At 46.1% G+C, this 25,855-nt stretch overlaps 1 protein-coding gene across 3 annotated transcripts in view; it reads left to right on the top strand.

The window, feature by feature from the left end:
• Positions 1–25,855, top strand: part of ABCA3 (ATP binding cassette subfamily A member 3) — a 453,847-nt gene that overhangs the window by 223,344 nt on the left and 204,648 nt on the right. For all 3 annotated transcript variants that reach the window (XM_069210492.1, XM_069210493.1, XM_069210494.1), the window contains exons 10-11: positions 6,988–7,169; positions 24,741–24,887. In XM_069210492.1, coding sequence (XP_069066593.1) covers positions 6,988–7,169; positions 24,741–24,887 — 329 coding nt within the window. The remainder of the gene's footprint in view (positions 1–6,987; positions 7,170–24,740; positions 24,888–25,855) is intronic.

Raw genomic sequence — 25,855 nt, 5'->3', positions numbered from 1 at the left:
CCATGTAGTGCAGCGACAAATTATGGCAGCAGTCTCATTATGTAAGAGCTCTCATAATACCCTTTCTGATTATGCCATGGCTAATACTGTAGTAGGGCTTTGTTACTAGTAATTTCCTTATTTTGCCACCTTTTCCCAAATCTACATACTGGGGCTGAAGGTAGCGGTAAGCAGGTTGGAATGCCCTTTCAAATCTGTGCAGCCTACTAACTTGCATGTTTGGAAATTTACTCCTGACAAGGGCAGAAGTAAAGCTTCTTCCATGGTTTGAGGGAAAAAGTGGTTGGAGAAAAGATGAACTCAACAGATTTTCACATGAGAATCTACATATGCACATTTGCTTGTGATAAAATTCAGTTTAGAAATACTTGTACCAATTCCTGGTCTACGCATGTAAATTCTTGTGATTCATAAACTATGTTAATCTGCACTAATGCAAAGACATATATCATAGTTGCACTTTTATGACTTTCTTCAAGAGTTGGGCCCATAATTAGGCCTGCTGTTAACCAAGACCTTTTGTTTTTATTACAAATGTGCTCTCTCTATCCATCAGCTGGCTTCACTGTCAGTGATAGCAATCTGCTCATTTACATGGAGCATATCATCACACAAAGTAGTTTTGTTCGTTGCCAAGAACGGTGTTAATGTGTGCTTTTTGGGACCAAAAAATATTTTGGCTTTTTGCCAATGTTTGTTGAAAAGGTGAGGGCTCGCCAGCTCCCATGACAATAAACTTTTACAAATTCAATTTCAAAACATGCACTGACAAAACCAAAAGACTGCCCACCAATGTTGGACCTATTGGCTGCTTTGCCAATGCTTGTTTATTTTCATGTGTCCCATAATTTTGTTGAAACTGGTTCCACTGATTTTCCATTATGAATGTTTTGGAAATACTTGCATGCATCTATATGTTTTACTAAATGATGCTTCAAAGAAATGGTACCTAAAATTTCACAGTAGTTTAGCTAAACATTTAGTCCTAGTTACATTTTTTTGTGAACATTTTATTTTGAAAGCAAAGATTCATCAATCGTGCTTTCACACTTCTGCAAATATTTGCATTTAATTAGGGAGCATTCTGGGATTATTATACGTAGCCTCATATTGTTAAACTTTGCAAACATGTGTACACTTTTTTTTTTTTTTTTTAACTGAAACCACGGTCAGTAGTGCAGTCTGAGCTTACAACATTTAAAGCGCTCAACCTTACAATAAAGGCTCTGCATTAATGAACCATAAATAGAAGTTCGAACAGCATTAACATATGGACACAAATATTACCTCAACCTGCTCCATAATTTGGTACTGTATACTGGCAACTAACGGGTTTGTGCTGCAGGGGCTTGGGCCTGCTTGTCCCAAGGACAACGTAAATATGACATCTTGTCCTTGACCTCAAACAATATATCCTGGGTATCGGGCTGTAGTAATTCCACACCCCTGGTCCGCCTCTAGCTCCTCTTCGGATCTTCGGTGTCTAGGGTATCCAGAGTGGGATAGAAGCCCCCAAACCTGGTTTGGTCCTGGTATTGCCCACATCTGGGTCCCTGGAAGAGGCCTGTTGCTGCCCACGTTTGGCCAAACGGCCATTCTCCAGTCAGCCACAACGAAACCCAGAGGAGTAAAGATCTACCTAATGGAGAACTGAGCCTTGTCCAATGACTTGAACGAGATGACAAACTTGCTGAACTCCTTGATTAAGGGCTAGTCCTAAAAGGTCCCCATGTACAACTGTGCCTGCTTCGGAGGTAGCCAGATCGCCTAATTTGGGATCAATTTCGATTAACAAAGTCCTTCTCCGTTCCAGAGATATTGTGCAGTTGAAATTGCCAAGGAAAATTATTTCTCTTTGCGTCCATCTAGAAAGGGTTTTTGGGAATATCCGGGAAGTGGGGACCATGTCTAAATTATTTGTTAGGGGGCCCGCCGCATCTAAAAGTTTGTCCTGGCAGGACTGCCAGAGTCGAACGATGCCCTTTTTAGGGTCACAAAAGTTTTTTGCAAGGAAGGTTGCTATGTGCAGATCTATGTCCACCATTAGGGCCACTCTATCTGCTAAGGAAGGGCAGGGGCATTCCGCCTTAAGGCGGTTGCAAACGTCCTTATCAAGAGGCTTTCACAGTCTCTCTGCCATGTACGTGGACACTTTGTCCGCAGGGACCAAGTCAGTTGATCTGGGTCGAGCATGCCTGACTCAGGGTTCGGCATAGCTTTTGTCACCATCAGACTGGGTTGAGGGGCTTAAGGCACTGCGCTGCCAAATTCAGTATCTTTTGTTCAAGCGGTGCCCTGACGTCAGAGACAGCCCTATGACTAGAGGCATCCATGACGTCACAGAAGATCTCGTCAGTGGGGAGGTAAGTGATTGCTTCATCCCCTGAGTAGGAGTCATGAATTTCTTTGAACCTTATGGAGGGCACTGAAGACACCAGTTTGTAAAGTGGGGGTTGACACAGCTGCCCTTTACTTCACAGGGCTGAATCAGGGATACAGGTATTGGGCAGGCCCAGCAAACCTGCCTGCAAGGAAACTGAGACCTGGGTGGTGTCCCCTGGAGTGCGGAGACGGTGGCTGTTAAACTGTGATATTACACAAAGTCTGAAACCTCTAAAACTGACCCCAACTTGAGGCATGAGGTGAATTCACCCAAGGTCAATGACCTCTAATACAAACCTCAGTCGGGGCACAGTAACGTGCACACGTGCAGCTATGAACAATATTAAATATGTTGCGCTGCGAATTCAGACATCTATGCGGGGCGTCACACTCCAGGCTGATGGGGGCAGAGAAGCAGAGGCTGGCCGCAAACATCTCTCCGATCGCTGTGTGTTAAAGAACGCGATCGGATAGGCAGTGGCAAAGGCAGTGTCTGTCAGAGTCTTCTGATAGACGTGCTGGTGCCCTTAGTGATCGGAGGACTGCACCGCACAGCCCCGACACATCTCAGAGAGATAACCCAGCCGTGTAGAAGTGAGCGCACTTCGCAAGGGAAGTTGGAAAGCCACCTGCAAGGCAAAATAGTGTGTTAAAGCAATACTGCCATAAACGAGAAATGGAAAAAAGATGCCAAACGGACCGGCACTTAATTGACGGCTGCGTGGAGCAGCAAAGAAAGAGGAAGGGACTCCTGATTTCGGGGGCTGTAATTGGCCATGGACATCTGATTGGCTGATCTGTGATGAAAGTGTTCATGGGATTTGTAGTTTGTGTTGATGGCTTTTTACATGGCTGCTGTGTTTAAAAAAGCGAAGAAAGAAAGCATAATCCTCACCTCTGGTCCCGACAGAGACGTTGTTCTGGAGAGGATGTGAAAGGATGTAGGTTTGCCCTTGTACACCAGTAACAGAATCTCTTCCACTTCCCATGGTATGATTTCCAGCTAGAATCTGCCCTAAACTTTTCCAAAAAATGTTTGGACTCTTGAGGAATGCTCAAAGAACCAAATATATTTTTGCGAGGAGCCATGCTGATTAGCTCCGTTTCCTAAATCTTTGCCTGAGCAATTTGTCTGTTGGTCATTGAGAGGGGATTTGCCGTAGGTTTGAGAGGAATATGTGGGCATTCTAATAGTGGAAGAAAGTCTGTGACCAGTACTGCCTTGGCCACGCCAGAGCTATTAGTATTAGGCGGTTATTTTCCCATTTTCCGAAAGACCTTGAGGATTAGAGGAATAGGAGGAAAATCATACATGAACATTCCTGTACAAGCAATCAGGAATACATTCACTCATGAGTGCCTCTGATGAAATATGCTTTTAAACATGCATGTCTTGTTCTGAAGAGTTGTAAAAAGATCCATATTCAGTTTTCCAAGCTGTTGGAAAATGTGCAATACCTGCTGTTGATTTAGTTCCCATTTGTAGCACTGTTGTGGTTCTGCTGACTGAATCTGCCCATTTGGTCTCCTACTCCTGGGACATGTTCAACTCGCAGGGTAATGGGAAGAAGAAGAATCCATCTCCAAATTTTGTGACTTGCAGCATCGGTATCTTTGATCTTGTTCCCCCTTGTTTGTCCAGATTAAACATGGTAGTGATATTATCAGTACGTTACAAAATAGTGGAGTGTTTTTATTCTCGGTTTAAAAGACTGAAGACCTAGAAAAATTGCTTTAAGCTCCAAAAGGTTGATGTGCAGTCTTGCCTCCTGAGGCATCCACTTGCCATGAACCTCTAGATCTTGAAGGTGTGTCCCACATCCACCTATGGAAGCATCTGTAGGCGTTGTAAAGTGAGGCTGAGCAGCAGTGAATGATAGGCCTGGAGAAATGTTGTCTTCTCTCTCCCACCATGCCAAAGCTGACTTCATAGTTTGAGTTATAAGGATTATATCTTCGAATGTGCTGGAGGCTTGAACCCATTGAGCATTCAGTTGTTCCTGCAGCGGCCTAAATTGTAGCTGACAATCAAAGAAATGCAAGACTACATCATTCCCAGCACGAACTTGTACATCCTGTCAGAAGTGAACTTTCTTTTTGACAGGAATGAGACAGGTTTTACTATCCTTTGGACCGTTTCTTTTATGGGATATGTTTTGCAAGTTACCATATCCAAAACTGCTCCAAGGATTACCGATGACCTGGACGGGATTATAGAGGAGTTCTCCTTGTTTAACCTGAGACCAATGTTCTTGAATAGTCGAAGACAGGCTATTGTAATACTGAGTGGACTGACTGGTTTTTGATAAGCCCAGTTGTCTAAGTGCACGAATACCTGATGACCATTCCTTCTTAAGAAAGCCACCACCGGCGCCATACATTTCGTGAAAATTCTGGGAGCTGGCCACCTTGAACCTTAAGTACTTGTGATGTTTTATGTGAATGGAAATATGCAAGCATGCATCCAGGAGATCTAGGGATGTCATATCTACCCACCTGAGCATAGAAGCTGCAGAATCTCTTGTGAAGATAGCATTCTGAATGGTTTTCTTGATCTTTTTAATTATGAGGAAAAATTAATATAATCCTTTGTTCTGATGTATCAGTGGAACTTCCTCTATATCAGTACTGGCGAACCACAATGTGAGGTAAGTCACTTGTTTTTCACTTCCCTCTGCAAAATGTTAAATATTGCCACTCATTTTCAATATACAGGCCATTCCATTAAAATTTGTCACTCCAGAGACACAGTGAGAGGTGCTCTCACTGTCAACTTTCAGTCATGAGACTTAGTGATGCCCCCAACTGGTTTCTCCACTACGTGCTTGTTTTTAGTGCACCAAAAACCTTCAATTCCTAATGCCCCATAGCCCTGTTATTTGGGCGCCAAGACTTTATGCAAAATAGACTTCAGTGCTTCATCTCCCTGAAGTAATTGTTTCATTTGTTTGGCATAATTATTTCACTCTTAGCTAGAGTTTTGGGCTCTCTGTTATTTGGGAATGCTATGTGGGGAGCTTAGCTTCAGGGTCTCCATCCCACTGAGTTGCATTGCTTTACTCGCAGAGCTGTAATTAGAGTAATTACAGTAAAAAGACAGCCATGGAATTTCACTATGGATACATTTTATTCTTTAGACACAATTGCTATATTGATTAGTTAAAGCAAATAAACACAAGCAGGATTTAACAAGCCGTAAGATTTCCAGAAAGACCTGCTTTCCGAAAGAAAAGCACTGGCCATGGAGCTTGATGCAAACAAAAGAAATCTAGCTCCTACTACATATATGCTATAAATGTTGCTGCTTATACTTTAGCCCAAGTTTGTATCTTAGTTTTGTCAATTAACACAATCCTATTCTGAGCGGTAGTAGCGTTGACTGGATATCTAATTTATTATGTGTTATTTTTGTACCATCTCTTAGAGTAAACCTTAGTAAACACTGCAGAGTCAAGTTCCAAAAGCGAGTAATCCTTAGCCTGATGTATGAAGGGATTTTGCGATAACAAACCCTGTGATTCCCAAAATCAGTAGGTTAGCAACCACAAAATGTATTTCTCTAATATACAAAACCCATTATGAACATTTTACCTACATGTAAAAAAGGTTTTGTGACCTATACCAAATTGCAGTTAGGAAGGGGCGTAAAAGAGGGCGTACCTTCCAAAATATGATTCTGTATGCCATATATCAGTGGATTGCAACTGCTGTTCTGTTTGTAAACTATTGATCAGTTAAGTCAAAAGTCTTAATAGAGGCGTTAAAACTGATTTGCAAAGGAGAAAGGGCAAAACAAAAAATGTGGAAATCGTCTGCTGTCCCTTGCAGGCCCCCACTACTGCATTTGTAACTAACCACAGTAGGTCACAAATTGCATTCTGCCTAATTAATATTCATTGGGCAGGCCATTCTAGAACACCCTGAGAATGGTGATTTTGTGACTCAAAATATTAGTACTTAGATTCGGTTTTTAAAATCAGCACCCATTCGCAAAAAAGTTGGTGTGCAATTTGTGCCCACTATTTACGAACAAACTCTTATGACATCTGGTCCTTAGTTATGAAAGTAGAATTGTCCAGTACTGATGGCCCAGTAACGCCACTGGTCAACAACTGAGATATTGCCCAGTAACCACTTTGTACCTCAGAACCCCAAGAACGGACTTCTGAAAAGACAAGTAATGGAGCACTGCGTCCTCACTGACATGAAGTCATGTGGTAACCTTTTGCTGGTGACGAGTCCCATTAACTGACATTTACTTGAGGTTTCAGTGCAGTGAGGAGAAAAGGAGACAGTTTAATAATAATACAAAATGCTGCATTCTCTTATGACCCTTGACCAGTAGTACCTCAGTTTTTACCTAATTCTGTGGGTAACAAATTGATTGATGTAGATGGTGCCACGGCCATTGTGAAGAACCTGTCTGATATCTGACGAACAATGTGGTGTGTGCATGAGATATTGGTGAGACTGAGCATCACATTAATGTCTGTAAATTGTAGTGGTTCATGCAGAGGACCTGTTACTGTGGGAAGGTGAGTTTATGGGTGGGATCTGGGTAATATTGAAGCATCTATCAACATGTGTTTTCTACCTTTTCTTTAGGGACAGGCATCCAGTGGGTAGACCTGATGAAGCCTGTCAGTGTGGACGATAACTTCACCTTTGCACATGTGCTGGGAATGCTCTTGCTAGACTCTGTGCTGTATGGCGTAGTGGCCTGGTATGTGGAGGCAGTGTTCCCAGGGGAGTATGGCGTTCCCCAGCCGTGGTACTACTTTGTGACGGTGAGTGATAGAGGACAGATATTCTTTGGAGTGTGAACCCCTGCTTGACCCTGCTGCATTCCCAGCTAGGTGGTGATCTCATACATTTTGTCTTAACCTATTATGGTCTCCTTTACTTCGGATTTTGTAATACTACTGCAGGAAGCTGGCTCTTTATATAGTGGACCAAAAAAGAGGTACACTGTGCAAAGATTCCCGGCAAACCCCAAAGGTATCACAGAGGCACAAAGGACTACCACAAAAGAGAGCTTTTGGGATGTGTGGGGTAGCTGCTAAGCATTTAAGGCACACACTCAGTAGAGAAATCTGACACTAATTTATAAAACTAACTCAATACTTTTATATAAATTAAGGTACCAAGATCACCAGAATCGGGTGAATACTTTTTGAGAGAGGAATTTTTAGAGTTGTCAAAAGTCAACACTTTTTTGTGTAGCTGCAATGTTACTCTGTGGGAGAGAAAACAAACAGATACTTTACTGCAACTTACAAGACCACTCTTATGGACTTAAGGTGGGTACAGGGCAGGGTCTTAGGCCAAACTGATCACCTTGGACCGCACTAGGGCAGCCATGTGCAGTGATTCAGTTCAGCGTCGGGTGCCCAATGAAAGTCTAAGGGGATTATTCTGGTCACAAAGATGCTGCAGAGGTGGACTGAGAGTTGAGTCCAGGTGAACCACCAAGTGGGTTGAGTTGTTGCAATGCTCAGGGACGCAGGACACCAATGGTGCTGGGCTCATCAGTGTGGGGCATCCGGTTGCAGAGGTGGTTTGGACCATTGGGTTTACCGTCACCGGTCGTGGTGAAAGAGGGTCTGCAGAAAGAGGCTGCAGATGCTGTTGGGAAGTCCACAGTGGGCAAACTCAAGGTGGGCTTCATCTCTGGAGGGCCTGGGAACCACGTTGACACCGTTGGCCCACGTCAGCTCTGGCTGATGCAGTGGTGAGTCCTTTCCTGGGTTGCCTGCAGATGCAGGGAGGCAGCTCCTCTGCTCCCAGGGAGATCTTCTTGGCAGTCTGCTTGAGGTTGGTGCTGGGTCCCTTAGAGTGGCACAAGTTATTCTGCAGCGCCTCTTTATTACCTATGCACTTGGTACCAGAAGTACCATTTACTAGGGACCGACAGAGGTGCTAAAGGGCCTGGCCACTTGGAGAACATGCAACTAGGGGTCTTGTTTAGGGGTAAGGAACACTGGCACTGCCAACCTGGATAGCAGGAACCCAGTGCACTTCAGTCAAAGTTGCGTCAAAAGCCCGGCAAAAAATATGGGGGAGTACAACCAGCTTCATAGACGTACTGTTCAGGTATTTTTTCATCTTTATCTCCGTTATGTTTTGAAGTAGTGGGGTCCAAGAGGATTGAAGGTAACAACTTGTATGAAAAAGTTGCCCCTTTAGTTGCTCTGACCTACTTACCATTATCCCCTGTATATCATTTTACTGATTCTGTTTAAATTATAATCTTATAATAATATTTTATTATATGCGTTTAGTTTTCAGTGATGTCTTTGAACTCCCTGATCTCTCCTCACCGTTATAGTTGCCTGCACATGGGTAGCCTCAGTTCCAATTTTTAGCACTTTTCTGGTTGATGATCCCTACCTTTTGGTTGGCTGATCTCAAACAAGTGAATTCAGTAACTAAAGCTTGGCAAAATCGTTTCTGGAGACATATTGTTTCTTAATTTTGCAGATTAATATATTTACTCCAACTCCACAGTTGTGAGTGCTTTACAGAACCTCCAACAGATTCATTTTCTAGATGTTGAAAGATGTGCTGTGAATTAAACCATTGGACTTTCCTTCCAGAAGTGTATTGTGGATGTTTACTTCTTTTACTTTTGTTAGGAGCTTGAGAAGTTCCACAGTCCTCCCACCATATAATCCATGAATTGTCTTCCTTTACGCGCTTCCAACCTGGTGCCAGATTACAAAACCATTTTGCAGTTGCAAACTCTGTGATTCAGAAATTCACAGGTTTGTGACTGCAAAATGGTGTTTTGCCATGGATTAAGCCTATTTTGTGATTTGGAAAATCCTTTCCAAATCACTGGATCGATTTAATTGGGAAAAGTACTTTCCATCCTCCTATTTGCTATTAGATGTATTATTAACTTCCTAGATGTGAATTGTTGTGAAAGCTGCATTGATTCCTTTAAGGAAAAACTGCAGCTGTTTTAAAAAAAAATAAAAAAAATTAAAAAAAAAGTTTCTTGTTTGGGAATGGAAACACAGGGATGGTGATCTACTGTACATTGATGGCTCCCCTCTCTGTCTTTGTACCCAATTGTACAGGATGTAAATAATGACATGCCTAATTAAATTTGATTGTCCTGTGATTGGAGATTTTATGACCCAAGGGTAGGTCGCTCCCCCTGCCGCTGCAGCTCCTCCAGGTTCCTGAGTTCCTGAGACCCACCCCACAGTAAGTACCCCCCACCTCCCAGCCCCTCGTTCTGCCCCGCGCTACTCACCCTCTCTCCTGCTCCTGCTTCTTTTCCTCTTTCCTTCTTCTCTGTTCTTCCTCCTCGATCCTCGTCTGTATTCTTCTTCTGTACTCCTCTTCTCCCCGTCTTCTCTCCTCTTCTCTTCTTCCTCATCTTCTGCTGTGGTATTCTGCACCCTGTTTCTTCGTTTTTTGTATCTCCCTCCGTGTTCTTCTGTGTTCTTCTGTGTTCTTCTGTGTTCCTCTGTCTTCTTCTGTCTTCCTCTGTCTTCTTCTGTCTTCCTCTGTGTTTTTCTGTCTTCCTCAGTGTTCTTCTGTCTCCCTCTGTGTTCTTCTGTCTCCCTCTGTGTTCTTCTGTATTCTTCTCTGTTCTTCTGTCTTCCTCTGTCTTCTTCTGTCTTCCTCTGTGTTCTTCTGTATTCTTCTCTGTTCTTCTGTACTCCTCTCTGTTCTTCTGTGTTCTTCTGTGTGTCTTCTGCTCTTCCGGTCTTCTGCTCTTCCGGTCTTCAGTCCTTCCGGTCTTCTGTTGTTCTTTTCTTCTGTTCTTCTTTTCTTCTTGTCTTCTTGTCTTCTGCCTTCGGCTCTTCTGCCTCCTCAGTCCTCTTCTCCCCGCGCCTGCCCTCCTGCTCCTGCCTCATCCCCCTCCCCCACTCGCATCCCCCCCTCTATCTCCCCTATCTAACCCGTTCACTTTCTACCTCCCTCACTCCTCCTATCTACCTATCTCTCTATCCAACTCCCTCACTCTCCACCTCCTCCTATCTTCCTATCTCTCTATCTTTTTCCCTATCTATCGATTTCTCTATCTACCTTTTCTCTCTACCTATTTCTCTATCTCTCCCCCCCTCCCGCCACCCCCTCTATTACCTATCTTCCTATCCCCTCACTCTACCTCTCACCCTCACCCACCTCTACAACCCCCCCTCCCCTATCTTCACAACCCTACACCTATCTTTCTCCCTAATCTCCTAAACCTCCTAACACTCTCCCCCCTCCACCCTTAAACCCCCCTCCCCCAGCTCTTCTCACTCTACCTGTCCCCCCCCCTCGCGCTTTCCCGCCGCGACCTCCTGCACGCCCCCGCCCCCCAGCTCCCATTCGCCCCCAGCTGACCCCTCCCCCGCCCTCCTACCTCATATGGCGGCCGCTGCGCGACAGTGGTAGCGACCCTTGACCCAAGGGTAGGTCGCTCCCCCTGCCGCTGCACCTCCTCCAGGTTCCTGAGTTCCTGAGACCCACCCCACAGTAAGTACCCCCCACCTCCCAGCCCCTCGTTCTGCCCCGCGCTACTCACCCTCTCTCCTGCTTCTTTTCCTCTTTCCTTCTTCTCTGTTCTTCCTCCTCGCTCCTCGTCTGTATTCTTCTTCTCTACTCCTCTTCTCCCCGTCTTCTCTCCTCTTCTCTTCTTCCTCATCTTCTGCTGTGGTATTCTGCACCCTGTTTCTTTGTTTTTTGTATCTCCCTCCGTGTTCTTCTGTGTTCTTCGGTGTTCCTCTGTCTTCTTCTGTCTTCTTCTGTCTTCCTCTGTCTTCTTCTGTCTTCCTCTGTCTTCTTCTGTCTTCCTCTGTGTTTTTCTGTCTTCCTCTGTCTTCTTCTGTCTTCCTCTGTGTTCTTCTGTATTCTTCTCTGTTCTTCTGTACTCCTCTCTGTTCTTCTGTGTTCTTCTGTGTTCTTCTGTGTGTCTTCTGCTCTTCCGGTCTTCTGCTCTTCCGGTCTTCTGCTCTTCCGGTCTCCAGTCCTTCCGGTCTTCTGCTCTTCTGTTCTTCTTTTCTTCTGTTCTTCTTTTCTTCTTGTCTTCTTGTCTTCTGCCTTCGGCTCTTCTGCCTCCTCCGTCCTCTTCTCCCCGCGCCTGCCCTCCTGCTCCTGCCTCATCCCCCTCCCCCACTCGCATCCCCCCCTCTATCTTCCCTATCTAACCCGTTCACTTTCTACCTCCCTCACTCCTCCTATCTACCTATCTCTCCATCTCTCTATCCCACTATCCAACTCCCTCACTCTCCACCTCCTCCTATCTTCCTATCTTCCTATCTCTCTATCTTTTTCCCTATCTATCGATTTCTCTATCTACCTTTTCTCTCTACCTATTTCTCTATCTCTCCCCCCCTCCCGCCACCCCCTCTATTACCTATCTTCCTATCCCCTCACTCTACCTCTCACCCTCACCCACCTCTACAACCCCCCCTCCCCTATCTTCACAACCCTACACCTATCTTTCTCCCTAATCTCCTAAACCTCCTAACACTCTCCCCCCTCCACCCTTAAACCCCCCTCCCCCAGCTCTTCTCACTCTACCTGTCCCCCCCTCCCTCGCGCTTTCCCGCTGCGACCTCCTGCACGCCCCCGCACCCCAGCTCCCATTCGCCCCCAGCTGACCCCTCCCCCCCCCCCTCCTACCTCATATGGCGGCCCGTCTGCGCCCGTCCGCGCCTGGCCCGCGCCCAGCGCCATGACCCCTGGTCCCCAGCGCTCCCAAGCCCCGATGATCCGCTATGACCCCACCACCCTCCATGCCCTCAACCCAGGACGCTCCAACACCTGCTTCCAAGCTCACCCCAAACGCACCCATGGACCCTTCGCCTGCAACTCCTGCAAACGCATCTTCCACCACACAACAACTACGACCACAAGCCCACGCGCCATCAACCACCTCAAGTGCATCCTAGTCAACGCTCGCTCCGTTCACAAACACGCCGTTGAACTCTGGGACCTCCTAGATTCCACAGCACCGGACGTCGCCTTCATCATGGAGACCTGGATGAACGCCTCCTCTGCTCCAGACATCGTCACCACCATCCCCGAAGGCTACAAGATCTCCAGGAAAGACCGCACCAACTAAGTAGGAGGAGGCATCGCCATCGTCTTCAAAGACTCCATCAGCGTCACCACCTCCACTGAAGACTCCCCTCTTGCCGCTGAACACCTGCATTTTCAGATTCGCACCGACCCGAGGACCACCCTCAGAGGATCCCTCGTCTACCGTCCTCCCGGACCTCGCGCCCCTTTCAGCGACACCATCGCCGACTTCATCTCCCCGCACGCCCTCGCCTCACCGGACTACATCCTCCTAGGCGACCTCAACTTCCATCTGGAACAAAACAACGACCCCAACACCACCACCCTGCTCGACAACCTCGCCAACCTCGGCCTCAAACAACTGGTGAACACTGCCACCCACATCGCCGGACACACACTCGACCCTATCTTCTCCGCCAGCAAACACGTCTTCTTCAGCCACGCCTCCGCCCTTCATTGGACCGACCACAGCTGCGTCCACTTCACATTCCGACGCGAGACCCGCCCACCTCCGCACTCAACCCATCCCTCGCCGACAGTGGAACAAGATCCCTGAAGAGCAACTCTTCGCCGCACTCGCCGCCAACCAACCCACCCTCACCACCGACCCCAACGTCGCAGCCCTCAACCTCACAAACTGGATATCCAACTGCGCAGACAACCTTGCTCCCCTCAAACGCTCGCAGCGACAGAACAACACCAAGAAACCCCTCTGGTTCTCTGACACCCTCAAAGAATCAAAGAAAACTTGTCGCGCACTTGAGAAAGCCTGGCGCAAGGACCGCACCGTTGACAACATGGCCGCCCTCAAGAACGCTACCCGCAAACACCACCACCTGATCCGCACTGCCAAAAGGAATTTTTTCACCGACTGACTGGACAAAACCAGCCACAACAGCAGAGAACTCTTCAGCATCGTCAAGGAGTTCTCCAACCCCAGCGCCAACGCCGTCACGCCCTCACAGGATCTATGCGAATCCCTCGCCACTTTCTTCCATCGCAAGATCAGCGACCTCCACGACAGCTTCGGACACCAGACCCAACCTAACACCACCGAACCCACATCCCCGACCATCACCCTCAACAACTGGACCCACATCAGCACGGAAGAAACCAAATCCATCATGAACTCTATCCACTCCGGCGCCCCTTCGGACCCCTGCCCGCACTTCATCTTTAACAAAGCCGACAACATCATCGCCCCGCACCTCCAGACCGTCATCAACTCTTCTTTTTCTTCTGCTACCTTCCCCGAATGCTGGAAACACGCCGAAGTCAACGCCCTACTAAAGAAACCTACGGCTGACCCGAGCGACCTGAAAAACTTCCGCCCCATCTCCCTTCTGCCTTTCCCAGCCAAAGTAACAGAGAAGACCGTCAACAAACAGCTGACCACCTTCCTGGAAGACAACAACCTGCTCGACCCCTCACAGACCGGATTCCGAACCAACCACAGCACTGAAACTGCCCTCATCTCAGTCACAGACGACATCAGAACCCTGATGGACAACGGTGAAACAGTCACCCTCATTCTTCTCGACCTCTCGGCTGCCTTTGACACCGTCTGTCACCGCACCCTAATCACCCGCCTCCGCTCCACCGGGATCCAAGACCAGGCCCTGGACTGGATCGCCTCCTTCCTCGTAAACCGCTCCCAAAGAGTCTACCTCCCTCTGTTTCGCTCAGAACCCACTGGGATCATCTGCGGCGTACCTCAAGGCTCATCACTCAGCCCGACACTCTTCAATGTCTACATGAGCCCCCTTGCTAACATCGTACGCAAGCACGACATCATCATCACCTCCTACGCCGAGGACACCCAACTTATACTCTCCCTCACCAAGGACCCCGCCAGCGCCAAGACCAACCTACAAGAGGGTATGAAGGACGTCGCAGATTGGATGAGGCTCAGCCGCCTAAAGCTGAACTCTGAAAAAAACTGAAGTCCTCATCCTCGGCAACACCCCGTCCGCCTGGGACGACTCCTGGTGGCCCACGGCCCTCGGCACCGCACCGACCCCCGCAGACCACGCCCGCAACCTCGGCTTCATCTTGGACCCCCTTCTCACCATGACCAAGCAAGTCAACGCCGTGTCCTCCGCCTGCTTCCTCACCCTCCGCATGCTCCGCAAGATCTTCCGCTGGATCCCCGCCGACACCAGAAAAACCGTGACCCACGCCCTCGTCACGAGCCGCCTGGACTACGGCAACACCCTCTACGCTGGGACCACCGCCAAACTCCAAAATCGCTTGCAACGCATTCAAAACGCCTCAGCCCGCCTCATCCTCGACGTACCCCGCAACAGCCACATCTCCGCACACCTGAGACACCTGCATTGGCTCCCAGTCAGCAAAAGGATCACCTTCCGACTTCTCACCCACGCACACAAAGCCCTCCACGACAAGGTACCGGAATACCTCAACAGACGGCTCAACTTCTACGTCCCCACCCGCCCCCTCCGCTCCTCTGGCCTCGCACTCGCCGCCGTCCCTCGCATCCGACGCTCCACGGCGGGTGGGAGATCTTTCTCCTTCCTGGCGGCCAAGACCTGGAACTCCCTCCCCACCAGCTTCAGGACCACCCAGGACCACTCCGCTTTCCGGAGACTCCTAAAGACCTGGCTGTTCGAGCAGCGATAACCACCCCCTTTGTCCCTAGCGCCTTGAGACCCGCACGGGTGAGTAGCGCGCTTTATAAATGCTAATGATTTGATTTGATTTGATTTGATGATCCAACCTGTTCGTACATGGGTCTTATCACTAAAGTAAAGAGTGACCGCTAAAAGGGTGTGTGCCATCTGCAACCATTTTGTACAACTAGTGTGTTCATGTGTCCGGCGCAGGGTCTCTTGATAGTATTTTTCATGTATGATTTTGAAAGCTTAGCTGTAAGGACCCAACATACCAATGCTTGTGAACGGATCCTAAGAGTGAGTCTTCATCAATTACGAAGTAACCTTGTAAACAAAAGCTTGCATCCTAGTGAGGGAGGTTTGCACTGATTCTTCCCATGTGGTAATGTCCTTCTGAAGCTTAAGGAAAGTCTTTCGTTAAGAAAGAACCAAGACAGTTTGCACGGTCACTGCTTGCTAAGTTTTGGTGCATTCACTCATGTAAATAGAGCAAAATGTAGTATGACTGTGCCGGAGAGAGCTGGTAGGGCAATCGCCAGAGCACTTCCTCCCTCAGTATGTTATGTTCTCCTTGACCAGAGTTCTTGTGTGCAAGTAGTGACATTGGTATGCTGTAATAAGATGCAGCCCTTGAGTCCAATACTGCTGAATGTGTCTGAGAGATGCTTTGAAAGAGGAGGCTGCTTCACTTACACCCCCCCAGCTCTCCAGCCACCCAGTGATTGGGTTGGTTGGTTCTCACCTTTGGCTCAAGGTGTAATTCACACCAACATCCCAGAACTAGAAACTTGCAATTTTTTAAGCACTGTACAGAAGCAAATGGTTTATTTGGAAAACTTGTTTCCACTTATACTGAACTAAAAAATGGGCAATCTGTTGGCAGTAATTTTGCAGTGGTCCATAGAGTACTGTGAAATTATTGGACTGCCTGTGAGATGTGGCCATTTTGTGAAGGTAGCGTATTAATTATTCTGATAAGTTGTCAGAAGCAAATCAGGATTGTCCTAATGTATGGTCCTTACACAATACCCTGTGTTTGAGTGGCCCAACTCCATTTCAGCCAGTCCCAATTAGGTTCCTGTCCATACTCGGAACAACCGCACAGTTTTCTATCAAAGTAACGCCTCCTCGCGCAAGATTTCTTGACTGCCATACTCACAATTTCCTCCCCACACACATTTCTTTTCCCATAAGCTTGGTGTTATGAGGGGGTACCAAGGAAATCATGAAGCGAACCTGAAAGGAAACAGTGCATTTTTAGGGAGTTAGGAAAATACAGAAATGATAAACAAAGATCAGATTTAGAGTGGTCAGTGTAATGCCAGACGTGCAACCACTAGAAGAGTAAATAAAAGAAAGGAGTGCATGTAGTCCCTGTAATGTCCAACTTGAACTAGGACACTGTATGTCAGAGTGACAAAGTGGTAAATGTCCAAGGCTCGTTCTAATGCAAACAATGATTCTAAACAGCTACCACTGCCTCCTTTCGTTACCTTAATCCCCTTTGTAATTGTTCACACTATCTTTACCTCCGGTTAATAAATATCTATGTGTCATGGTCAGTTTGCACAGGTGTACCATCCCAAGACTCTTGTATGACAGTAGGTTGTGCAATACTGCAAGAAGAGTATTCTTAGCTGAAACAAGTATATCTTCTGTGGCTATTGACCTTTACTAGTGGAATCCACAGAAGAGTGTTTAAAAAGTGACTGAGGCCTATAGAGCAGGTGATGTTCTTCATAAGGCCATCATATACTTGTTGGAAAATTTTCAGTCAGTGATTTCATGCCCTCTACTCTTCCTCGGTAGTTGAAGTCAAGGCACATGTTGATGTTGAAGGAGGGACTCGTGCTGTGTTTCCTATTTTGACATGTTTGATAAATACCAGCCTTAATAACAATGTGAGGGCTACCAGTCTGTTCCAGGGAGGTCAGCAGCCATTCCATTAAAATACTTAATCCAAGCATATGCACCTGCAATCATTTTGGACATGTTCTAACTTAGTTGGGATATTATTATTTTATTGCTTCCAAGCACAACATAAGAAGCTTGGAGTACTGTGGGATTGATCAGGTACCTGGACCAAATCTAGGGAAGGCCAGTGGACCCACTGACAAATACTTTCGATATAATTTCCTTCAGAGAGACAGTTCTCAGATACAGGTGTTGCCTGAGACCTGTGTGCCTGCAGCATGAAACACCCAGTTGATTCACAAACGTAAGAAAATTGAGATATTTCTAGTAAAAGGAAGGGGATTATCATTCTTTGAAACAGGACCTCATCTCATGCCCTCCTGTGTGTACTTCTTTATTGTGCACCGCAGGAAAGCACCAGGAAACAGACAAAAGCGAGAGGGATAAAATAAGGGTTAACAACATTTCTACACCAATGCTGGTATCATCACCTTGAATTTTACCGGAGAGCAGATTTTAACCTTTGGATTCTCCTTTTTGGTCACTAGTTTTAGCCTTTACAATAGTACTTAGTCAAGCCTGTTATCTTCTCCCTAAAGGTGTTTACAGACTCTGGTGGTCATTCTGACCTAGGCGGGCGGCGGTTGCCGCCCGCCCGTCGGAAGCCGCCTGAATACCGCCCCGCGGTCAATAGACCGCGAGGGGTATTCTGACTTTCCCGCTGGGCCGGCGGGCGATCTGATTCAGATCGCCCGCCGGCCCAGCGGGAAAGCGCCTTCCACAAGGAAGCCGGCTCGGAATCGAGCCGGCGGAGTGGAAGGCGTGCGACGGGTGCAGCAGCACCCGTCGCGCTTTTCAGTGTCTGCATCGCAGACACTGAAAAGCCTAGTTGGGCCCTGTTAGGGGGCCCCTGCAGTGCCCATGCCATGGGCACGGCAGGGGCCCCCAGGGGCCCCGCGACCCCCCCTACCGCCATCCTGTTCATGGCGGCTTTCCTGCCATGAACAGGATGGCGGTAGGCGCACCCCTCCCCTTCCCCGGCCCGGGCTTACAACATTGCCAGGGCTGCTCTGGGGTCCCAGTCCGGCCCTGCTTCTCTCTGTACCCATGATCGGGGACAACATCACTGTATCCATCGGGACAGCCACAAACCTCCTTCAGTTCAGGAAAGAGCTAAAGGTCTGCCTCTCCAAAGCACACTAGATCTCATCTCCTTGGGAATGTCCTCCTCTCTTCTGAGAGCTTGGCAGCTCTCTCATATTTTCCAGAGTAACACCTTATTTAGATTCCTTTTCCCTGTTGGCCTTCTACAGTTCTCTGTTGCCTATTTGCAAGGTTTTCCCCTATATAAATTCCACATCAATTTATTAATATTTATATATCCAGTTTAAAATTCCTGTCTCACAACCAATAGAGGAAGACAGGGCTCCAAGGCTACCCCAAAGAAAGAAAGCATTTGCAATGCAATAGGTCTCATATTTACTTGAGCTGAAGCTATTGGCATTGTAAATATATAACTTGACTTTTTTGCCACATTAATTGTCCAACTCGCATATTTTGTCCGTTTCTGCCACAGAATTCCAGTGGCCCTTCATATAACTAAAGGGCTAGTAGGCCTACTGAAATATTTTTTTTAAACAAGGCTCTTAAAATACAAACTTCTCCCAGGTGCAAAACAAAGTTACTTGGCAGTTGTTACAGGCAACATTGCCCACGGGGCAATTATTAAATAATTGTACTCCAAGAATGCATGCTTACTGGATTACTGGCCCTTTACTGCAGTCTGGGAAGTCGAACAAAACTCACATGATTTTTCACACGCTTTAGGAGAGCCATCTCACATGATATTAATAATCCCCAGTTAGCCTTGAACTGAAATATTAGTTAAAAAATAAATATTGGCCATTGGGCAGCATGATCAATTGTAAACTCTCCTCTAGGTTAGTTTTATAAATACACACACACACAGCTCAAGTTTCAGAGACTCAAACGTGTGTAGTTCATTGAGTCAGGTTTCTGCTTTGTATTTGCCGCTTGTATCACATTATAAAAATAAAACTACAAGTCCCAGAATGCAAAGCAGAAACATAAACTAAATGAGTGAATCACGTACTGAATTAGGGAGCCGGGCAACTCTACGAATACTACTCCAAGGGCTGGTTTCCAACTTGTATCACTTTATAAAAATAAAACTACAAGTCCTAGAATGCAAAGCAGAAACATAAACTAAATGAGTGATTCACGTTATGAACTAGAGAGCTGGACAACCCTACCAATCCTACTCCAACGGCTGGCTTCCAGCTTTATGATATTACAGTTGGAATGCACTCTTGAATAGTAGTGTATCATAGTAAAAACGCAACAAAGCCAGGATTTCAGCACCTTACCTGACTGTTTTAATCATGGACTGCAGCTCATGAGCTAGTAGTAGCTGCCTGCACAGGGTTTGGAAACAGCCACAGTGAACAGATTTCAGAGGTATTTATTAAGGAGTTCAGTAAAGTTGTAATATTGCGCTCAAACAAATAACTAATTATTCCTGGAGGCCTAAAAAACAACCATCTTCAAAGCAAAAAATAGCTTTAAGACACTATGCAGTAGCACCACTGCTACATATAAATGTTAAAGACCTGAATGCTGAGGCAATGTAATTTTAAAGCTATTTCAACACTATATATTCCACTTCCACCCACGCTGGCCCCTTCAGCTCACTGTTACAGCTGTTTTTCCCATTTGCAACATTTTTCTGTGTAGAGTACATCTAATGTAAACATGTCTAACTAACTCTGGTTATTAATGTTCTTTCTGGAGAGAGAAAGTACTTTTTTCTAGTGGAAGCTTGGAGTCATTATAAGGTAGCGCAGAGGGTTAATGTGCCTGCTGCAAAGAACTTGTGCTAGGCAAATCACAAAGGGGGTCATTACAACCCTGGCGGCCGGCGGTAAGTTGGCGGTAACACCGCCAACAAGCTGGCGGTATTCTGCCAGAAATTATGACCGTGGCGGAATTGCCACGGCCATACCGCCAGCCCCTCCAATATCCCGCCAGGGTTCCGCCTGGCGGTCATAATTCCCAGGGCAGCGGTGCAAGCACCGCTGCCCTGGGGATTATGAGTCCCCGACCGCCAGCCTGTCCGTGGCGGTAAACACCGCCATTGAGAGGCTGGCGGAAAGGGGACTTGGGGTGCCCCTGGGGGCCCCTGCACTGCCCATGCACTTCGCATGGGCAGTGCAGGGGCCCCCAGGCATAGCCCCGTCGCGCATTTCACTGCCCAAATTTCGGGCAGTGAAATGCGCGACGGGTGCTACTGCACCCGCTGCACATCAGCATTGCCGCCGGCTCTATTACGAGCCGGCAGCAATGTTGATGTGACATTTTCGCTGGGCCAGCGGACGGTAACACTGTTACCGTCCGCTGGCCCAGCGGAAATGTCATAATAGGGAGCCAGGAATACCGCCGGCAATGGCGGTATTCTGTCTCCCGCGGCCTTGGCGGTCTTTTTGCAAGACCGCCGAGGTCGTAATGACCCCCAAAGTGTATATAATGTAAAAATGTCAAAATAACTTTTGTGATAAATGTTCTTTTTGAATAGAGAACATACTTTTGTCTAGTGGAAGCTTGGAGTCATCATAAGGTAACGCACAGGGTTAACATGCCTGCTGCAAAGAACGTGTACTAAGCAGATCAGAGTGCATATAATGTAAAAACAGTACCGCTGATCGAGTTTGCGCTATGAGCACCATGTCAGCAAAGAGAACATACTTTTGTCTAGTGGAAGCTTGTAGTCATCATAAGGTAGGGCAGAGGGTTAATGTGCCTGCTGCAAAGAACATGTGCTAGGCAGATCACAAAGTGCATATAATGTAAAAATGTCAAAATAACTCTAGCGATCAATGTTCTTTTTGGAGAGAGAACAGCGTTGTATTTCTGCCTCTGGATCAAATCTCGACTATGAAGCCACTCGAGGTATCTGCTATGTGTCCTCGTGACCCTTTGTTTTGTTCGTGTTCCCTACCCCCTGCTTCTGACTCTACAGAGACCTAATTTCCCACACTGGACACAGTGACACCTGCCTACAGCTTGCCCAGCATGACCGGCGACGGTGCTTTCAGCACACCTTAGGACCTGGAAAGAAAATGTTTCCCTGTGTGGCTGGAAGCACTAGCGCTAATAAAAAAATGAATACATAAATATTTACCATGCATTATCCGAAAAAGTAATCATGTAACCTACAGATCACACGAATAAAAGCCAAAAGCAAAAATGAAATTACTCTTTTTAGATAACAGTGTAAACAATGTGAGCAGCACTCCAATACCGCCAATCGAGTCCGCGCTCTGAAAGCCGTGAGTGCCATGGCAGTCATGGAGCTCAGACAAAAGAAAAAAGTAGTTCACCCAGCCTGAAGTATATTGGCAATCATGCAATAATCCATGTAACAGGGTGAGTCTGCAAGACGGTAGCATGGCCCTAAGGTGGGACAAATGTAAAGTATTTACCATTGACATCAAGTGATTTTTGAAAGGCAAGCCCACGAATGAATGGAAGTGATGGGCATGAGGAGGGCATGGTTAAAAGCCCACAATACGTACAACAGGTTAAAGCGCTTGCTCTTGACCTAAAAAAAAAAAACGAATTTGACCATTAGCCCTCAGCTCGAAGGCACATCTCTCTAAGCAAAGCTGTTTATTGAAGTTTTCTCTCTCACACGGGCGTTTTCCAGAACAGCTCGTTCTGTTGAAACAAGAGGTACAATTGCTTCTATTCAAAGGTGCAATAGAGGTAGTACCTAGAAGTCAGCAAGGGACAGGAGTAAATTCTCTATACCTCCTCATACCACAAAAGGATGAAACTCTCAGACCAATCCTCGATCTCAGACCCCTCAATCACACATTCTCTCAGAGCACTTCCACATGGTCACTCTTCAGGATGTCATTCGCCATGCACTACTAATTACCCCACAAATTACAGCACTCATGACATCTTTGATAACATCATTGATAATGTCACTGTAACATCTATAGTAAAATGTATTGATGTAACTGTGCATGGCGGGCGTGAGTTATAGTTACCTTAGGGTGCGAGTTAATAGTTACTTGAGATAACTCTAACTCTAACTGGTGAATTTCTATGGTATGATACATTTACAATGTGAGCCTAACTATAACTCCCCTGTAACCTTTGTTTTTTTAAGTGAAAAAAAAAAAATATATATATATATATATATATATATATATGTTCGATGACATGTGTAGCTGCAGATACACATGCTATGCATAGGTCCTGCCATCTAGTGTTGGGCTCGGAGTGTTACCAGTGTTTCCTGCGAAAATCTATGGTTTTCTTTAAGTTGTTTTGAAAGCCCATGCTCCTCTGCGTAGATGGGTCTTTTCGGCTCCGAAGCTGGTTTTCTCGGGATCGAAAGGCCAGGAGTGGATGTTGGCCTCGGCTCCGAAAGGGATTTTCGAGGCTTCGACTCAATGGGTCGGTGTTTGCCTGTTTCGAAGCCTGTGCTTTGGCTCGAGTATGAAGGCTTCGGTGGCATGGCCTTTAAACGTGCCGAAGTTGTTGCTTGGTCACCGGATGTCTTATTGCGGGTGGAGCCATGGCCTTCTGGCAGTGACCTTCCTGAGGCCTTGCGTTTGGGCTTGGATTGGACAGGGCCAGCTGTACTCACGTGCTGTCCTGCCGTGACCGGTCTGTCCTCCTCGGACACCTGCTCGGAATCGGACTCTCGGGCGGAGACTGCGGTGTGCATAATCTCCTCTTCCTCCACGTCAAGACGTTCGGTGCTTCTCAACGCCATTTCTAACCTTCGCGCACTTCTATCTCTTAGTCTTCTTCGAGCGGAAGGATCTGCAGGCCTCACAAGTATCCTCTCGATGGTCTGGAGATAGTCAAAGGTTACAGATGAGATGTTGGAGTGTATATGGGTACTCGGCGTGGCACCGAGGACAAATCGAAATGGGGTCCGGTCCATGAGGCTTCCATGCGGTCGGCCTGCCCAGGCCCAAGTTGGGCGCGGGTGCCCCGAAGGGCGAGTAAAGAAGTTGGATCCACCGGTACGAAGTGTTGATGAGAGATGATACGCGGTCGAATTAATAGCGACGAATTAGAGAGTTTTTAGGACTCTTCCGACTCGAACTACCGGAGCGAAAAGAAACACGTCTGAACCCGATGGCGGAAAGAAAACAGTCTAAGATGGAGTTGATGCCCATGCGCAATGGAGCCGAAGAGGAGGAGTCACTCCATCTCGTGACTCAAAGACTTCTTCGAAGAAAAACAACTTGTAACACTCCGAGCCCAACACTAGATGGCAGGACCTATGCATAGCATGTGAATCTGCAGCTGAACATGCCACAAACAGATGTACAGTGACGTTTTCCATATGTGTATATGTGTGTGTGTGTGTGTATATATATATATATATATATATATATATATAAAATATAATATAATATAGTTATTGATTTGATTCTGTTCAACTGAGCTCCAAGAAATCTTCACAAATTTTTGTAAAGTCAAGTACCTAAAGGGAGTAAATGTATCTATTTGAAGAGCATGAGCGTCCATTTTTAAACTATGATGCACACCCTGGATACTGCCCAGTAAACACAGATGCCCATGGAAAAGATTTGACACCTTGTAAACACGAGCCCACATCTTTTAGAGATGCTTTTTATGGTGGTCCGTCAGGTGCAAATGTTCTCAAACTGTTTTAAAAACAAAAGGAAGAGCAAGAATGAACTCATAAGTCATGTTTCTCTTTTACTGTGTTGTAGGCACATTAGTGAAAAGCTTACCATAGTAGGTCTCTATGACGTCATCTGAAGCCCCCATTTTGGGATTTTGTGTACATACTATTGTAATGTATATTATGTTGAACAAATTATAAGTATTTACCTCTCCACCTGCCATGTTGCGATTTACATAAAAAATCATGAAATACAGACGATTTGGAGATTTCCTCCACAATGAACAGATGTGGACATTTCAAAACACCCAGTGGATATTAGGTTCTGTGAATGAGATGGGATTTTGATTTTGTGGTATATTTTTCTGTGTTTTAGCTTTTCCTTATTTCTAGCTTTTCCTTATTTCTAGCTTCTGTGTCCTGAAAAGTGTTCTTTCAAGATGAGTGTCTCTCTTTGAAAAACATTCTTGTTACTTACATCAGAGATATTGAATGCCACTTTGAGTGTTGTGCATTGAATAAATCTACATTGTGCTCTGCTTGTGTGGACATGTCCTTGATCTGCTCTGTGTCCCCCATTGTTAGACTTTCGCCTCTGCCTTGCCATATCCAGCCCTCCTATGAATGAGTTCTGGGATGCTTTGCACTCATTCTGTTGTTACATTCCATTTCTCTATCCACTGCTACTGTTTTTGCTTCAAAACTTACATTTCACTTTCTCGATCCTTTTTCCTCATATCCTTTGAATTTTCAAATCTATTTGCCACATAGTCATCTCTTCTTTTTTCTTTGTCTCTCCCTTACTGTAGTTTTTATTCTTCCTTGTGTTTGTTTCCACTTTTTCTTCTTTTTTTTCTCCTTGAACCCTCTTTACTCATTTCTGTCTTTATGACACTGCCTTTTTTCTTCAAATGCTTCTTCTCATTCCCCCTCACATCTGAGTAAACTAGACCAGCACCTTGTTTTTTGTATGTCAGCCTAAATCTGGTCTCTTACAGACTTCTCTCTTCCCCCATCTTAAGAATTAATTAATAGATTATCACTCTTCGAGAGCCTCATATACCTTCCTGAGTGTCTTTTCCTCTTTTCAGCCCTCCTACTGGTGTGGGACTCCCAGCACAATCATTGTAAAAGAAAAGGAGGATGAAGAGGATCCGGAGAAGGCACTTAAGAGCCAGTTCATTGAAGAGGAGCCTTCAGATCTGGTTTCAGGGATTAAGATCAAACACTTGTGCAAGGTATGCAAGATCAGGCTGTGTGTTCATAACAAGCAAGAGATTGCCAGGAGCAAAATCTAGACTAGGAGTGGTGTATAACTATGTGCATTGAGTCTCATAGATGTACCTTGGCCCCTACCATCATCCTCTTCATACATGTGAGTGATTGCAAAAAGGGCAGCACGTTTTATGCCTTTATCTTTATTTTTGTCTTTCTTTCTTCATTTAATAGAGCAAAGATGTCTTTTGATATGTATTAACAATATTAGAATTCAGCTACTGATACTCAATAAGTTGTGAGTTTTAAGGATGAGAGGGTGACTTTCAGAATGTGATAGCTGCAGTGTCATACTTTTATTTTAAATTACTGTAAAAATAAATTTTCACATGTTCTGACCGAGTCTGCTGTAGCTGCCTGTTCTCTCCTTTAGCATCTTCAAGTCTCTATTGTCTGCAGCAAGTTCTCTTTTTGTTTAATAGTATATTCTCTATAACACTTGCATTATTTCTCATACAGTAAGTTATAAAACACACAAGGTTGTGTGTAGCTCCCAGGCTGCGTGATAGTGTTGCTTACTGGCAGGCTTACTAGTGGAGAATATTCTGCGTGGAGATGGAAGTGTCACCAAACCCCATTTAGCCCCGGTGCAAAGGCAATGAGGGACTTCAGTTTATTCACATTCCCTCTTTTCATCTTAGAGAACAACACTCACTGAAAGAAATATCAGTTCCAACCTTCCTCTAAAGGAGGCAATCAGACAGTTGGCGGTACCAGCATCCACTCCATTTCTCACCTGATGAGTACACCACAACATTGGAGAAGGAGAATATAACCACTCTACCCCCCCTCAGTAGGACATCACATAGTCAGCAGAGACAACAACAACAACTTCAGCCTTCATAATCGGAGGAGACAAAAGTTACTGTATTCAGTACCTGCACGAAGACAACGCATAATCACTGAAACTGAAATAGATCAGCTCCATTGA

The sequence above is a fragment of the Pleurodeles waltl genome, chromosome 10, assembly GCF_031143425.1.
Source record: "Pleurodeles waltl isolate 20211129_DDA chromosome 10, aPleWal1.hap1.20221129, whole genome shotgun sequence".
Lineage (NCBI taxonomy): Eukaryota > Metazoa > Chordata > Amphibia > Caudata > Salamandridae > Pleurodeles > Pleurodeles waltl.
This window is presented reverse-complemented; position numbering and strand designations above follow the sequence as displayed.